General features: G+C 46.2%; 1 protein-coding gene across 1 annotated transcript in view; it reads left to right on the forward strand.

Moving 5' to 3' along the window:
- Positions 1-225: 225 nt before the first annotated feature.
- Positions 226-16,891, forward strand: part of LOC135909096 (uncharacterized) — a 37,722-nt gene continuing 21,056 nt past the window's right edge. Inside the window, exon 1 of the mRNA XM_065440931.1 lies at positions 226-1,554. Coding sequence (XP_065297003.1) covers positions 385-1,554 — 1,170 coding nt within the window. The 5' untranslated portion in view covers positions 226-384. The remainder of the gene's footprint in view (positions 1,555-16,891) is intronic.

Raw genomic sequence — 16,891 nt, forward strand, 5'->3', positions numbered from 1 at the left:
CGGCACTGTGATGCCCTTTCGTCGATACGTGCTGCCGGCCCATATTGAAACAACATGACCTCAAAATATAGTATCCTCGGCAGCAGCACATCGGACACAATGGTCAGCCCATTCTGCTTTATCGTGCAGGTTCTAGCTTCCTTGCTACAAATGCAAGCACCGTGTGCCTGCGCAGAAGAAGGAATTGCCATGCAGCGCCTGGTCATCGACGTATCTGCACGAGACATTGATTGCCCCGTAGACGACATCTTGCAGCCACTCATTGTGGCTACTACGCCTGCGCCGGCATCGGTGACGTCGCATCATAGGCTTCCACCGGCGGGTATAAGAAGCAGCAGCCTGGCGTTCGGAATCAGTGGGCTCGGCAGCAGCACATCGAACACAATGGTCAACCCATTCTGCTTTATCGTGCAGGTTCTAGCTTCCTTGCTACAAATGCAAGCACCGTGTGCCTGCGCAGAAGAAGGAATTGCAATGCAGCGCCTGGTCATCGACGTATCTGCACGAGACATTGATTGCCCCGTAGACGACATCTTCCAGCCACTCATTGTGGCTACTACGCCTGCGCCGGCATCGGTGACGTCGCATCATAGGCTTCCACCGGCGGGTATAAGAAGCAGCAGCCTGGCGTTCGGAGTCAGTGGGCTCGGCAGCAGCACATCGGACACAATGGTCCACCCATTCTGCTTTATCGTGCAGGTTCTAGCTTCCTTGCTACAAATACAAGCACCGTGTGCCTGCGCAGAAGAAGGAATTGCCATGCAGCGCCTGGTCATCGACGTATCTGCACGAGACATTGATTGCCCCATAGACGACATCTTGCAGCCACTCATTGTGGCTACTACGCCTGCGCCGGCATCGGTGACGTCGCATCATAGGCTTCCACCGGCGGGTATAAGAAGCAGCAGCCTGGCGTTCGGAATCAGTGGGCTCGGCAGCAGCACATCGAACACAATGGTCAACCCATTCTGCTTTATCGTGCAGGTTCTAGCTTCCTTGCTACAAATGCAAGCACCGTGTGCCTGCGCAGAAGAAGGAATTGCAATGCAGCGCCTGGTCATCGACGTATCTGCACGAGACATTGATTGCCCCGTAGACGACATCTTCCAGCCACTCATTGTGGCTACTACGCCTGCGCCGGCATCGGTGACGTCGCATCATAGGCTTCCACCGGCGGGTATAAGAAGCAGCAGCCTGGCGTTCGGAATCAGTGGGCTCGGCAGCAGCACATCGAACACAATGGTCAACCCATTCTGCTTTATCGTGCAGGTTCTAGCTTCCTTGCTACAAATGCAAGCACCGTGTGCCTGCGCAGAAGAAGGAATTGCAATGCAGCGCCTGGTCATCGACGTATCTGCACGAGACATTGATTGCCCCGTAGACGACATCTTCCAGCCACTCATTGTGGCTACTACGCCTGCGCCGGCATCGGTGACGTCGCATCATAGGCTTCCACCGGCGGGTATAAGAAGCAGCAGCCTGGCGTTCGGAATCAGTGGGCTCGGCAGCAGCACATCGGACACAATGGTCAACCCATTCTGCTTTATCGTGCAGGTTAGTGCATACTTACATGCCAAATGTTATCGCAGTGATGACCGTTTCCTACTGCTGCTGCCTTGCCCACTTAGTATAAGAAATTTACTTTCGGATGTGTGTTCATTTAGGAAGAGCCTTTTGAGCTGTGGCGACATTGAGTCAAATCCAGGTCCTACTGATAAGGAAATGTTGGAGATGATTCTTTCGGGCCAGAGTGATATGACAGCTTCCATCAACAACATTTTGACAAATCAAGGAAAGATTGAAGCAGATATCGCACGGCTGAACGAAAAGATGAAGTTGCTAGAGGTTCAGATGGCGTCCTTGAATGAACTAAAAGAGCGAATTTGCGAGTTAAAATCAACAATGACTGAGTTGGAAGATAAAGTGACATACCTGCAAGACAAGGTTGATGAGCTAGAAAACAGGAGCCGGAGGAATAACTTGATTATTTTCGGAATAAAAGAAGAGAGCGACGAAACTGCTGAATTAGTTATCACGAAGGTGAACGAGACGGTGTTCCAAGAAAAACTGGATGTTACTGTTAAAGGCATAGAGAGATGCCACAGGCTTGGAAAAAAGAGCAAAAATGGTCGCCCAGTAATCATTAAATTTTTAGACTACTGCGAAAAGGGTTCCGTCCTAAAAGCTTGCTATAAGCTCAAGGGAACAGAATTTTCGATCACGGAATACTTTTCTTTCGCCATTCGAAATATTAGAAAGAAGTTATGGCAAAGCTCAGCGGGAGAGAGATCGAACGGAGCTAAGGTGAAGCTTTTTTTTAACAAGCTGTGTGTAGATGGTACGATGTTTGCTTGGGACTCGGCGAACAATGCTCGCTACAAAATTTCCGAAAGAAAGAAATGACCACAAAAGAAAAACAAGAGGACATTAACAATAATTAGTATTAATTGTCGTAGCGTTGTGAACAAGGTCTCCCATCTGGAAGGTATGCTGTTAACGCATGATCCGGACATAGCTGTGCTAACAGAAACATGGTTAGATGAAGAAATATTTGATTCTGAGTTTGTGCCAAGAAACTATAAAGTCTTTTGGAAAGACCGCGACAGAAGAGGTGGCGGAGTGGCTATACAGTTCAAAAGCACATTTCAGATTTTAAAACTGCCTGACGTTGCCACAGTTGAAGCTGTCTTTTGTAAAGTATATGCTAACGATTTCCGATATGTCCTTGGTGCTATTTATAGGCCTCCCGGTTCCTCTGTCGCCGTCTTAGATGAAGTAAAGAAATATCTTTATTGCTACACGAAACCAGACGATAAGTTAATTTTAGCTGGAGATTTTAACTTACCAAACATAAACTGGGCTACTTTTTCTGTTCAATCTCCGCACGCTGTAGGAGATGCTCTGCTTGATATCATGTTTCATTTCGATCTCTTACAAATTGTGAAGAACCCTACTAGAATCCAACAAGATTCTTCGTCAATATTGGATTTATTCTTGGTACGAGGCAATATCAAAGAAAACCTTTCATGTAATGTAGTGGCCGGTATTTCTGATCATCAAGCCGTAATCTTGGTAATAGAAGACATATTATTGGACTGAAGGGGTGATATTCGACACTTTCCGAATTTTGCCCGTGCTGACAATGAATCGATTATTGATATGTTAGATCTTCATTATTATAGTTTTCTGCACAGCACTTGTAGCGTGGATGACCTGTGGCTTGTTTTCAAAAACATTGTTCGTGACTGCATTCAGCGTTTTGTACCAGTGATATGCAAGAAGTCAGACAATCAGAATCCTTGGATTACGCGAGAAACTTTGCAATTGCAGCGCAAGCTAAAACGATTAAAGAAAAGAATAAAAAAATCAAGCTCAGCCTTTTTAGAGGCAAAAATTCATGAAGTTTCAGAGAAATTAAAAGAATGCATTCTGAAAGATAAAGAAAAATACTACAATAAAAAACTTCCGGATTTTATAAAAACTGCACCTGAAAAGTTTTGGCGGTCAATTGCACCAGTTTCTCGTTCTACCGATGCATTTATTATAAATGGACAACATGTAAGTGACAATGTCCAGGTATCATCAGCATTTAATAACACCTTTAAGAAAGTTTTCACGAAAGATGACGGGCGTCTCCCACCCTTTAGCATGTCCCTTCCTTCCATGCCTGATATTATAATTTCTGAAGGTGTTTTTAATCCATTATTAAAACTGGATGTTAAGAAATCACCTGGACCAGATGATATTCCGAATGCCTTCCTTAAACAGTATGCAGAGTGGTGTTCAAAGTATTTGTGCGTCCTATTCACTCGATCATTGAAAGAAGGTGTTCTACCATGTGATTGGAAAACTGCTAGAATTAAGCCTTTGCATAAAAGTGGAGAGAAGACGTGTATTGAAAATTATCGCCCTATTTCTTTAACTTCGACAACGTGCAAATTATTGGAACACATTATTCATAAGCATCTAACTAATTTCCTCGACGAGCATAATGTACTGGCAGATGTTCAACACGGGTTTAGACGAGGGTATTCCACATGCACTCAACTGGTCGAAACAATCCATGATTTTGCGACAGCAATCAACGAAGGAAAACAAACTGATGTTATCTTTATGGACTTTCGAAAAGCTTTCGATAAGGTTTCGCACAAGAAACTGCTTCATAAACTCAGTTTTATTATAAATAATAAACAGATATTAACATGGATACAATCGTACCTATCTGATCGCCGTCAGTTTGTCGAACTGCATAAAACTTGCTCCAATTACGTTCCTGTCGATTCTGGTGTTCCCCAGGGATCCGTCCTCGGCCCCCTACTGTTTTTAATATTTATTAATGATATTGTTAAAAACCTGTCAGTACGTGTTAAGTTATATGCCGACGACTGCGTGCTGTATGAGAAAATAAGTTCGACTGATGATCAAATTAGGCTGAATAATGATTTTGCAAGAATAGTTTCTTGGTGTGAGAAGTGGCAAATGTCAATTAACTTTGAAAAAACCGTATTTATGAGAATAACACTTAGAAAGCTCCCTCTTCTATATTACTACACTGCTAATAATAATTTTCTTCACGAAGTCAGAATATAAGTATCTAGGTCTATGGATCTCTGATAACCTTTCTTGGACCAGGCATGTCGACTATGTTTCAGCAAACGCTCTCCGAAAGCTTTTTTTCTTACGATGCTCGCTCAAGCTAGCAACCCCTGGTACACGCCTCCTTGCCTACAACACTATTATTAGACCAATCTTAGAATATGCAGTAATTATCTGGGACCCTTTTACAAAGGTAAACATAAATAAACTTGAAAGAATCCAAAAGAAAGCAGTAAGGTTTATATATAACACTTACGGGCGAGCATCAGTCAGTGACCTCCTCAAGAAAAGCGGTTTACCCTCTATTCCTAACAGAAATCGCATATGTCGCTTAAAGTTTTTCTATCAATTAATTAATAATAATCTCAAAGTTGACACCTCCAATATCCTTACCTATTCCTCGGGGTACCAAACTAGAAATCGCCATTCTCTTTCTATAACACCATTAAATCCGAGAGTTAATTGTTTTAAATATTCCTTTTTTCCAAGGACCATCACTGATTGGAATAACCTCACGGATGACGTTGTCAGACAGACATCATTACATTCATTTCAAGAGCATTTGAATTGATTGCTGTTAATTGACCTTGTCGCTGTATTCTCTTGTTGAATCTCTATGTGCAATTTTGTTTTCTTTGTGTCTGTAATTCTGTATCTCACACAATGTTTCCCACCTGCTATGATCTTGTGTACAAGATCGCAGTATTCATAAATAAAAAAATAAATAAATAAAAAATCCTTATGCCATTTCTTAAAAAAATCCCTATTTGTGTATATGAACGTTTTTGATTTAAACCTAGAAAACAAGAAAAAAATATTTAACGGTAGGCCTCAATTTTGTCCGGCATTTCAGTTTTAGCTGAAAAGAGTCGGTGAAAGCAAATTTACAATAAAGCTAATATGACCCACAATCTGCACGCAGCCGCAAGCCTACATGCGCTCCAATGAGAATAACCTGCCAAAGTTAAGGTCATGTGTCAGCTGGCGGCTCAAGCAATCTTTACTTTTCGTTTCTGCATCCGTTCTGCCTGCGTCTGCGGCAAAAACGTGAAGTGGGAAGGCGGATAAACACAAATTGGTGGATGCAGGTGGTAGCGTAATGGTTAGAGTGCCGTTCTCCCAAATGCAAGATGGTGCATTTGGGAGATGGGCTCGAATCCTGGTGGTTTGTTTGTGCAGACAGCTTTCTGTGCTCTCTGGTGACGGCGAAGCTCAGAATGAGGCGGCAGCTTGACTGCAACGGTCGCCGTCAACGTAACAGAATAAGCGGACGTGCAAGGTCACCCCTAAAGCCGAAAGCACATTCTGAGGAAATACACTATGCTCTTGTCGAAAAAAAAGAAAGAAACGTGATGAGTAACGAGCGATGTTGTTGAGCGAGGCTGTTGACGGATAATGTCACCATAGACAAGAACACGCTCCAATCCCGGTGCTCAGCGGAAATATGCATTGACAGCATGTCAATTAGCGTGTAATTGATATTTCATTAAGGTCGTTGCGTGTTTGTGTTGTGTCTAGCAGGAGCGAGTATGTAAGAGATGACACCGGAGAGATGGCGGTGAGCGAAGCCCGCGAAAACTAATTGAGGATAGCCATATTGAACGTCGACGCCATGTTGAATAAAGCCTGGACTTCAGTTGCTCAGTCACCAGAAAGGCTTGAGTGGTAGCATACCATGGGGTGTATTTGGTAACTACAGTGATAGACACACACTTTGCGGAAGCAAACAGAGGAAAGGGACGTAGTGAGTTGGCCGCCCTTTTTGAGTTATGGTATAGTTTGAAAAATGAATGTGGCGAAGTAGGACGCCATATGTCAACCCAAATGAATCAGCGTGGTTATACTTGCGCGTCATGCCATGGTGGCCTGCCACCAGGACCTCATGAAGTTGCACCGATGAGAGTTTTCATTGGGTACTTGAAAATAAAAACGAGCACATAAGAGACGTCTGAGGGACATTTCTAGGGTACAAGAGCACATCGCCCCCCCCTCACCCTTCCTCTAAAAAAATCACGAATATAAGCTTACGAATAGGGACATAAGATCGAGCGCTACAGCGCTTGTTGATCTTGTTTAGGATGACGTCAGCATTTTATTCAGCGGTTATTTCTGAGAAAATGAGTTGAAGTTCCGTTTATTTGCATCACAATGGCAGGCGTAATCAGGCAAACATTGACACCACTTCATTAGGGAGTGCCTGTCCGCTCTGTGAAGATTACGTATGACAATGACAACAAACACAGAAAGCTTTGCTTAGATCGATTCGCACAACACGGGATCCGCACAATTTTTTCACTGCAGTTTAAATGATTAATAATGGCGCTGATTAACGCAATATTTCCATCCACAGTGAGCAAAAGCGGCTGTCGTATCCACAGTAGAATTGATTTAAATGGCTTTAATCCCATGGACATTATATCGTTGCCAACTTCCGTGGGATTGGAGTCGTCAAAATGGGATACAGTTGACCGGGAAATCAGGAGGTTGATGAACGGCAAGAAGGCAGAAGCTTGCACAAGACCTCCGGGATATAAAATGTCTTTTTGAGCAGCTTGGTCAGGGGGCCACGCAATGGTTTCCACGTCTAATAAAAGTCCTCCAAAATGTGAACACAGGCCGACAAAAATGCGGGCATTTTGGGAATGGTAAAAGCTCTGGAAATTTCAGTACAGCATTAGCCTAAATATAAAAGATGACTTAAAAATAAGAAACCATAACGTTGACAGATGGCAAAACTTTGGCACAACTAAATTGGCTGTTGAAGCAGTTCAGCTGAAACGCAATGGTGCGAAATAAGGCGAGAATGTCGGCAAGTGTTGAACAAAGGTCAAGTAGGTACTGTGGCCGATGCCAGCGCTCGGCAGCTGTCAAGCGACTGCACGTATTAGCGAGATGGCTGGTTGTCAGTAGTTACAGTATGATTCGGGTCTGCAATATTGGACCTCATTCTTGAGGATGGGAACAATGTGTCTCATGTGCCGGCTGTCACCTTCCTCATACTGCCAACATTCCTTCCCCTCCGTAGTTGCTTAGCTTTTATTGGGTTCGGCTGCTATTCACGAGGTCTCGGGCTCGAATCCCAACCACGGCAGTCGTATTTCAATGGGTGTGAAATACGAAAACCCGCGTACTTTGGGTTAGGCACACTTTAAAAAATCCCAAGTGGTCTAAATTATTCCCGAATCCTCCACTGCGGCGTGCCTCCTAATGAAATCGTAGTTTTGGCAAGTAAAACCTCAAAATGTGTTATGTAACATTCGTTAAGGATGTCCTGGACAGTGGCACAGCTCTTGAATACAATTAAGTGTCAGGAGTTGTGCGTGAGGTCTTTGAGTATGTGTATAGCCTTTTGTGGCGTTCGATGGCTGCTAGTCCACATTACGGCAATATAATAAAGGCGGAACGGCAACATGGTAGAGAATGTGGAGAACACTCAAATCCCGCAAAAATTACTGCACAATAATATTAAATAGCGCTCTTGCTTCACGCACGTGGATAACCGCCATAGGAGACTACTTTGGAGACTAACTGCAAGTATACTGTATACGCCGTACCCAAGGGTGTACCTGGCCTGGTGGCCAGTAAATGTGACGTAATATTGCGAGCAGCTTCGGCCATACCATTCTAACGGCGACGAGACAGGCTGAAGAGACTAGCGCAAGAGTGGAGAAGGACAAGCGCAATAAGGACAAGCGCCTAGTTGGAAGTTTACGCTTATCCTTGTCGCCTCTTTAGTGTCCCGTGTCCACTCTTGCGCTAGTCACTTTAGCATGGAATACCAACTAGCCCGGTCTCACACGCTGCGACGACACAGGGACAGTTTGCTCAACTCTTGTGTTGTGACTTTTATGTCAAGGTGAAAAACCAGCATATCCATGTATGTGTCTTAATAGTTCAGCACATCTAGATTGCAGCTTTGGCGGTAGCCCATGAGTGCGCATTGCAATGTTGCTAGTGAAATAATTGTGGGCACCTTAACGAATTCGATGGGGGAAAATCAAAATCCGTCCACGACGGCGTCTCTAGTAGATGCTGTGCGATGTTCGGATGTTAACAACGTGTGCCGACTGAAGAAAGGCTCCCCCAAGTGCTTCTGACGGTTAGGCTAGCTTCGTTACTCCGTAAAAAGAAAAAAAAAGAGGAAGAAAAGGAAAAGAAAAAGAACAAGCAGAAAAAAAAGAACCGCATCAATAGCCCAGAACCAACCATTGCTTGTCGCGACTAAACGCTCTTATGATGACGAGTAATTTCCAGGCGACGAGCGAATACGCTTTATCAAGAACACTGATAACGCCGGCGGGACAAGCATTGTGGCGAAGTTCAACGTGCAGGGAAAGCTTTTGTTATTTTTATTTGTTTGGTTGACGTCATCACGCGTCACCGCGGGAAGCTTGAAAAGTTTAAGGTGAGTACGCCCTGTGGTGGCACTCACGCGAACTAAACCCTTGTGTCCAGAAAAGCAGGATACGCAATGAGACGGAACAAGCACCGTCATTCATCTTTCAATGCTTTCCTCTATAGCTCGTTTTACTAAAACTATGGTCTGTGGTGTAAGGTGTAGGTAATATCGATGAACGATTAATCGGTTAAAGGTAACCCGCAAAACAATTGATCGTCATCGATGTCCACCTTTCCTTAAATCTACTTCGTCTATTAGACATGTTCAATTAATCGTTTTCAAGAGTTTGACAGGAGCGGCGGGAATCGTACTAGAATGGCGGAGCATGAGCAGTGACTGTGCATCTGTGACAGAACGATTGCTGACTGTTTTGACAGTCCCGAGTGATTCCGAGCCGAGCTCTTCCCCTCTCTTCGCCCACATGCCCCCATGTTGCCCTAACGCGGAAACTTGAAATATCTTCCCAAATTCATTGTTTAGTCGCACTACGTGATTTGCCTGGCGAATCTTCACGGTGCTGCATTGCGTAGATTTTTCTTTATAATAAGTTAACAGTTAAAAAATGAAACCGCCGGAGGCATATTGTTTCATATTGCGCAAAGCAATAATTTTGACTGCAATCTGAAGGGGTAAGTGAAAAGCCTCAGGAGATGCGTAGTGTTTAACGAATAGTATTTAAAAGAAACATATCGTTTAAAGAAACAGTGACTTCAACCACAAATGTCCACACACTACGAAAGCGTGAAAAGGCTATGAGCAAGGAAACATTATTCACTAACAAAATAGTTCAATGGGGAGAAACGACGGTGAAAGTGTGGCGATGGAGGTGCCTCTCACCGCCATTATATATCACCGCAGATTAGCATATTTGGCGCGCTTTGCCACACCAATACCAATGACACAAAATGATTTTGATATCAGCCCAGTCCAACGTCACTTGCCCCAATACGCAAGATACAGACGCTTTTGAATTTCGCGTCCATCCAAAAGCAGCCTCCGTGGCACCGGGATTTGATATTTGATCCCGTGCCCTCGTGCTTAGCAGCCCACCTCCACAGGCGCTAAGTTACCGCGCAGGGTAAAAAAAATCAAAGAAATTACAGAGCACCACCCACCATTATGGTGAAATTGAAAATAAATTGCAGGGGTTCCTGCTATACGATTAACTTTCTGTTCGAATCGCTAACATTGTACCTGCGACAAGATTATCCTTCGAGAACATTTACAGCGTTGCGTACCATTTCGTGATCTTGATCAATACGCAGAAGCGATTTCTGCAACGTTTCAGTTTCCCAGCATGAACCTAAAAAAAGCGTGACCGCTTGAACACCTATTAGTGCGTCAAAGTGTCGGATAATGGTGGCCGTGCCACCACCATGACCGTTCAGAGACGAAATTATTCATATATATTTGCGTGATTGGTGAAAATTCAGCTTTCCTCATAACAACCATCATTCTGACCAATCACATAAGTGCAATCGAACGGTTCGCAATTCCAAGCTGTTATAAAATAATGCGCCAGAATATGTGCCCCCAAATGAGATCCCGCCGTAGTCAACACCGAGACAATAAATTCTAAGTGGCCTCGTTTTAAGGCACAGGGAGGCTTTCTGTTCATTCAATATCCATACTGTTACGAACGGCCAGCTGCAGTGCAAGTTTTGCCGGCCAGTTGCGACAGTGGTCGCCACTTTCCTGGAGCGCCGCCGCCAACATCTAGCCACGGCGTGACGAAGTCTACTTTGTGTCGGGAACAATACGTGCGTCCTCCACTCTCCGTCGCTTCAGCTAGGATGCGTTTGACGAAGCACGCTTTGTGCTGAAACCACCACCGTTACGCTCTAGACTCGTCGCCGTTGTGACTGAATGAGTTCGGCGGGCCAACTATTGTTACCGAACCCACCAACGCGGACCTGATTTGCTATGAGAGGGGGAGTTGCCGCGGGAACGTCGTCGGACACCCCTTCCCACGCGCTGACCAAGACGCAAGACGAAGACTACCGGGCGCACTGCGAGGGTCCTCTCCGAGTTCTACGAAATTCGCGTGATGTCGGTTTCGGACGAAGAACCAGTGTGTGTGTGTGTGCGTGTGTGTGTAAACCATCCCGCGGAGTGCGGCGTCTTTACGATGACTGGACGAATGTTTCCGCCACCTTGGAACCTGGGGAGGACCGAGTTTTTATAAACGGCTGTTGTGCGGATGCTCAATAAACTTTCTTAAGCATTCATGTTAGACTGAGATACGCTCTCAAGCAGTCGTGTTAGACTGACGTAGTTGCTCTTGCAGTGATGCTAGACTTATCAGCTGCATGTATATACTGTAAATAAACCCTTATTCCTCGTTCTGGATGACAAGCAGTCCTACCCTTCCTCAACGTCCTCAGCATGGGCCAGCTACCTTCTAATTCATGCCGGACTCCAATCTTGACAACGGGTTACGAGCGATGGGATTGAGCCCCCAATCCTAACAATACCAGCAATCATATCACATTTGACGAGAAGTATTGCTCGTTGATTATGCGTACATTACACGAGACAGTATATTATTCTACTATAAAGTAGTACTAGGGCTGCAAATGTAATGCATTACAATACATTCAGCGAGTGGAAGAAACCAATAATATAGACATATTCATTGAAAACGATTTGAAATACAATCGCATAGAAATCCAGTTCCTAAGCTTTACACATATACATCAGTACAATCTTGTGTTAGAACCGTAGTGCACAGTTCCTATCTGCAACACATGCGATTAAGAAAGGGCCGAGTACAATTCACACTTGCATCCCGCTCCGAAACAGCCAGGAATGCTAAACATCGGGGTTAAAACGGCATCTTAATAAATGTGGCGTACTTTTTATGTGGTTTGTATTAACATCGCTAACCATTCCAAGCATTGGAATGCTGCAAAAGTGAGGGAAGCTTGCTAGAACATTAGCAGACCGAAAGCGAAAGAAGCCCAGCACTTCACGCGCCGTTCCACGGGGCTCGCGAGTGTGGCTCGACCGGCCAGAGCAGCCTTCGTTGGATCGCGGACGGCCGCCGTCATCGCACTGTGGGCGCGGCTGCTCTGGAAGCCAGGCCTGCCACCCGATTCCTTGTCAGCCTCAAGGCGGAGGCACACGGCAGGGATCCAGCGGGAGTGCGCGCCGACGGAGGAGCTAAGCCGAGGGAGTGCGCCGAGCTGTTGCCGCCATGACGGAGCAGGATGACTCAGCCAACGAGAAAACAGCCCCGCCCAAGACATCCCGGGCGAAGCGAAAGCCGGCTGCTGCCGACGATGGGGGCAGTCCATCTGAAGAGGCGCTCGTCGTCAAGCGGCCGCACGGGAAGGCTACGAAGAATTCGTCTACACCAACGACGAGGCCCAGGTCAGTGATGCCGGCAGTGCAGAAAGCCATCACCAACAGGGCTTCTGCTAAGACAAGAAAGGCCTCCGGTGAACCGGCACCAGACGTCAACGTGAACGTCCCGTCCACCAGCAAGGGGCGCTCACAAAAGTCCCCCAGAGTAAGCGATGCCTCTATGGCCACTGCCAAGAATACCAAGCGCCGCCACCGCTCGCGTAGTCGCTCCTCCGGCAGCAGCAGCCACCATGCCAGGAGGGGAAGGAGCCGTAGCAGATCCCGACACTCGTCCCGCAGTGGCCGAGGTAGCCGCAAGCACGGAGGCAGTCGCCGAGGGACGTCGACCACCAGATCGGAGAGCACCCGCGGCAGAAAGAGGAGACGCAGCAAGAGCCGACGCCACCGCTCCGTGAGCATGTGGCGCGACCACCAAGAGTGGCACACGTAAACGGCACCGCCGCGCCCGTAGTAGCCACTCGTCGTCGAACCATGGAGGTAGGCGGGTGAAGTCGAAGAAGGCCGCGAGCAGGTCCTCGTCGAAATTACGGCGGGCCAATCGGACGAGTGCTTCCAATCCCAAGAAAAGTGGCAAGGGCAAGTGACATCACGTTGATCGCGGAAGGGTGCTGGTCACATTCAGCGACAATCGGCACTTGGGATTTACATTGGCTCCACGTGGAAGATCGAATAATTGGAAGGCGTCATGAGTTCATTGAAGAAAGCTTCTCTGGCGTCATTGGAAAGTGATTCACAATAAATTTCTTGATGAAGGCGCTAAAGTGTAGATCAATTATTTCGTCCAGATGTTGTTTCCCACGGCAGGCACGTACCCAGGGGGGGGGGGCCCGGGGGGGCCCCCCCCGAAATTATGCGGCATACCCCCCCCCCCACTCCCCACCCACGCCACAACTCCTCACACATTCTTGAAGCGTCGCCAGATCAATGTTGAGACTTGGCAGCTGTTCATCGGTCAGCATTATGCTGCCTTTTTCACTCCTTTTAGGTGGCGGTAGTTATTGGCATCTCTTGTAATGTGAAGGAAAGTTTTCTCATAGATTCCGCACCCACGCGATTAACTCGAGATGCGTTCACTTGTCACCATCTATTCAACCATCACGCGCATAGCTGTTGCTTTTGTTAGTTCAACCTTCTTTGTTTAGGCTGATTCTGGGACCAGGAGAGTTATGCGACTGTTACTCAGCTGGCCTGTACTCTCATGGAACGAGTTGCGGCTGGAGAAAACGCCAATTGCGTTTAACTTTTGCCTTTGCTTCATTATTTCCTTGAATTACGGCTCGCCGCGACGCTGGCAGATGCCCCGAACCTTATACACGTGATATGGGTTAGATAAGGTGCGAAATAAAATAATGTGAAAGAGCGTCCATCATGAAACCCTGCAATAACCATTAAACCCATAAGCAAGATGACTGTCGCCCGTTACCTTGTCTGTTTTTCCCTAATTGTATAGCACTTTTTGTGCAAAATTGGCAACTGGAAACAAAAATCGCAAGGAGTTGAGAAATTAAGCGATTTACTAAGGGAGAGAGCCAAGGCAACAACCAAACTGCAAGCAAAAGCGAATAATAAAAAAGTTAACCGTTGTTTATGAGAATATTTATGGATCAACATCTTTTTATTTAAAAAGTAAGTAGAGAAAACGCCGCCGGAAGTGGAAAGCAATTACTTGTTTTGAATGACGCTTCTACAGTTATCGGTCGAACCGCCTCACGTAGCCACTTCTCTGCTGTGCTTATGTGGGTGTATTTTTAACCTTTCGCGGTGAGCGCAGTACGTCCAGAATTGCAGAGTCCTGCGCTCTACGCAGTTGTATGGGACTGGCGGCCGCACAGCGTTACGCAATTCGCGGAACTGTCAAAACTGATCCACAAGGCGAAAATAACTGATATTCGAAACTATACCATGAGAAAGACTGAAGAAGCCGTAAAAAAATGAACGCAGCCTGAAATCAGTAAATAAGAAGCCTGGCATAGGACAAACCATGATGTATTCACTAAAATATAAGAAGGATAATATCATAAGCAATCTCGAAGATATAGTAAAAGCAGCGGAAAAATTCTAAGCTGACCTGTATACAGTACCCGGAGGAGTCACGATACCTTATTTAGAAACAGTAATGAACAGGATACAGAAACTCTCCTATAACTAGCGATGAGGTCAGAAGGGCCCTGCAAGACATGAAACGATGAAGAGCGGGAGGGGAAGGTGGAATAACAGTCAGTGGCATAGCTAGGTTGTCTGGCACCCGGGGCCCGTAAGTCTTCTGTCACCCCCCCCTCCCCCGGGGTGTAGCCGGCAGTAAGATGGGTGTCTTCAGACGTATATGACACCCGCCCCCCTCCCCCCCCCCATTGGCCCCTTGCACCCGGGGCCCACGGCCCCCCTGCCCCCCCTGTTGCTACGCGACTGATAACAGTCGATATAATCAAAGATGCAGGAGACATAATGCTTGGAAAACTGGGGGCTCTTTATACGAAGTGTCTATCGACTGCAAGGGTCCCAGAAAACTGGAAGAATGCAGACATTATACTAATTCACAAAAAAGGAGACGTCAAAGAATTGAAAAATTATAGGACCATTAGCTTGCTCCCAGTATTATATAAAATATTTACTGAAATAATATCCAATAGAATAAGGGCAACACTGCATTTTGTCAACCAAGGGAACAGGCTGGCATCAGGAAGAGATACCTTACAATGGATCACATCCATGTCATCAATCAGGTTATTGCGAAATCTGCAGAGTACAATAAGCCTCTGTATGTGGCTTATATAGATTACGAAAATGCATTTGATTCAGTAGAGATACCAGTAGTCATAGAAGCACTACGTAATCAAGGACTACAAAACGCTTACGTAAAAAGATTGAAAAATATTGCTACATGCGTGTGGTATTTGTTTGTTTGAATGAGGTACGTGGGCGCCATCACTCCAGAAAACAGGAGGAAGAACGAACTGGGCTCGCGCTGTGAATCTAACCGGTCAGCGCTGCAACCGCTGTTGTAAATATAATCTGTATATAGTTTCTCGTCTTACTGACTAGTCCTTCGCGTAAGAATATCTACAGAGGTTCTATAGCTACCTTAATTCTACATAAGAAAAGCAGGGACATACCTTGTTAAGAATGGCGAGCCGCTAAGCAAGATTGCCACCTTGCCACCCGATTACGACAAGGGGTGCAAGACGCGCATCCCGCACCCTCTCCGTCGCTGCAGCTGGGAGGCGTTCAAAGAAGCGACCTTTGCGCTGGAATCCGCCGCCTTCCTCCAGCCCCTTCGACTTTGTGACGGAACTAGTTCGGTGCGTGAACAATGATTCCGGAGTTCCCCAACGCGGAGCTGATTTGACACGCATGGACAAGCCGCCGTGGGGACGACGTATTTTTGTGCTTCTCACGGTTCGGAGTGGCACGGAACAACGAGCGACCTTCGATCGGCAACGATAGTTCCCGGAACGGCACCCGCCAACGCCGTCGTCGGGCATCAGAGCGCGGTTGCCTTTGTGTACGTAAACTGGTCTGCAGAGCAGCGGCGAGTTGGTGATGAGTAAACGAACAGTCGCCGCGTCGTAGGACCGGCGGATCGAGTGTATAAAAACTGTGGTTGTGCGAATGCTGAGGACACTTCTCTTGAGCAGTCATGTTAGACTGATTTAATTTCTGTAAATAAACCCTTTTTCCTCGTTCTCGATGAGAAGCAGTTCTTCACTTCTTCAACGATCTCAGCGTAAATAAGTTGGACGACGGCATGGGCCAGCTACCTCCGAATTCATGCCGTACTCCAATCTTGGCAAAGGACCACGGACGATGGGATTAAGCCCCCAATCCTGACAACTGGCTGACAGCGGTGAGATGGACTTTGCGACATGGTGCTGTATCTGCGGTGAGTGCTTGGTTTTTGCTTTGACTCTCTAGGCTTCATTTTGTGGTTGTTCTGTTTAGAACAGTAAGGAAGCTAGATTGTTGTGTGTTAGCTAGGTTGTGTTTTACTAGCTAGATTTAGAGAGCAGAATCAAGGCAGTAAAGCAGCAGTCATGGAATTAAGGACACTGCTGAGAGACGAGTTGTTGATTGTTGGTGAGGAAGTGGGCCTAGATGTACGCAAAGAAATGCTAAAATCGGAATTATTGGAGCTAATTTCCGAAAAGGCCAGTGAGGAAGAAATTGAAATGGGGTTTGAACTTCTGAAAAAGAGAGAAGAACGAGAGAGAAAAGAACAAGAGAGAGAGGAACGCGATAAAGATCGCGAGTTAAGAAAAATGCAACTGGAACTTGAAAGCAAACGTTTGGAGATGTCTCAAGGAAGTGAAGGCGCTCTGGGACGATCAAGTGAGGCAGAATCGTACCGCATGGACAGGCTATTAAATCCATTTGAGGTCGGGACCGACATAGGCTTGTTCCTAAGCAATTTTGAAAGGACTTGCGAAAAGATGAACTTCAGCCCAAGTACATGGCCACAGCGGTTGCTGTCTATGTTGCCGTGTGAGGCGGCGGAAGTAATCGCCAGACTGAGTGTGCAGGATGCATATGATT

The sequence above is a fragment of the Dermacentor albipictus genome, unplaced genomic scaffold (assembly GCF_038994185.2).
Source record: "Dermacentor albipictus isolate Rhodes 1998 colony unplaced genomic scaffold, USDA_Dalb.pri_finalv2 scaffold_24, whole genome shotgun sequence".
Lineage (NCBI taxonomy): Eukaryota > Metazoa > Arthropoda > Arachnida > Ixodida > Ixodidae > Dermacentor > Dermacentor albipictus.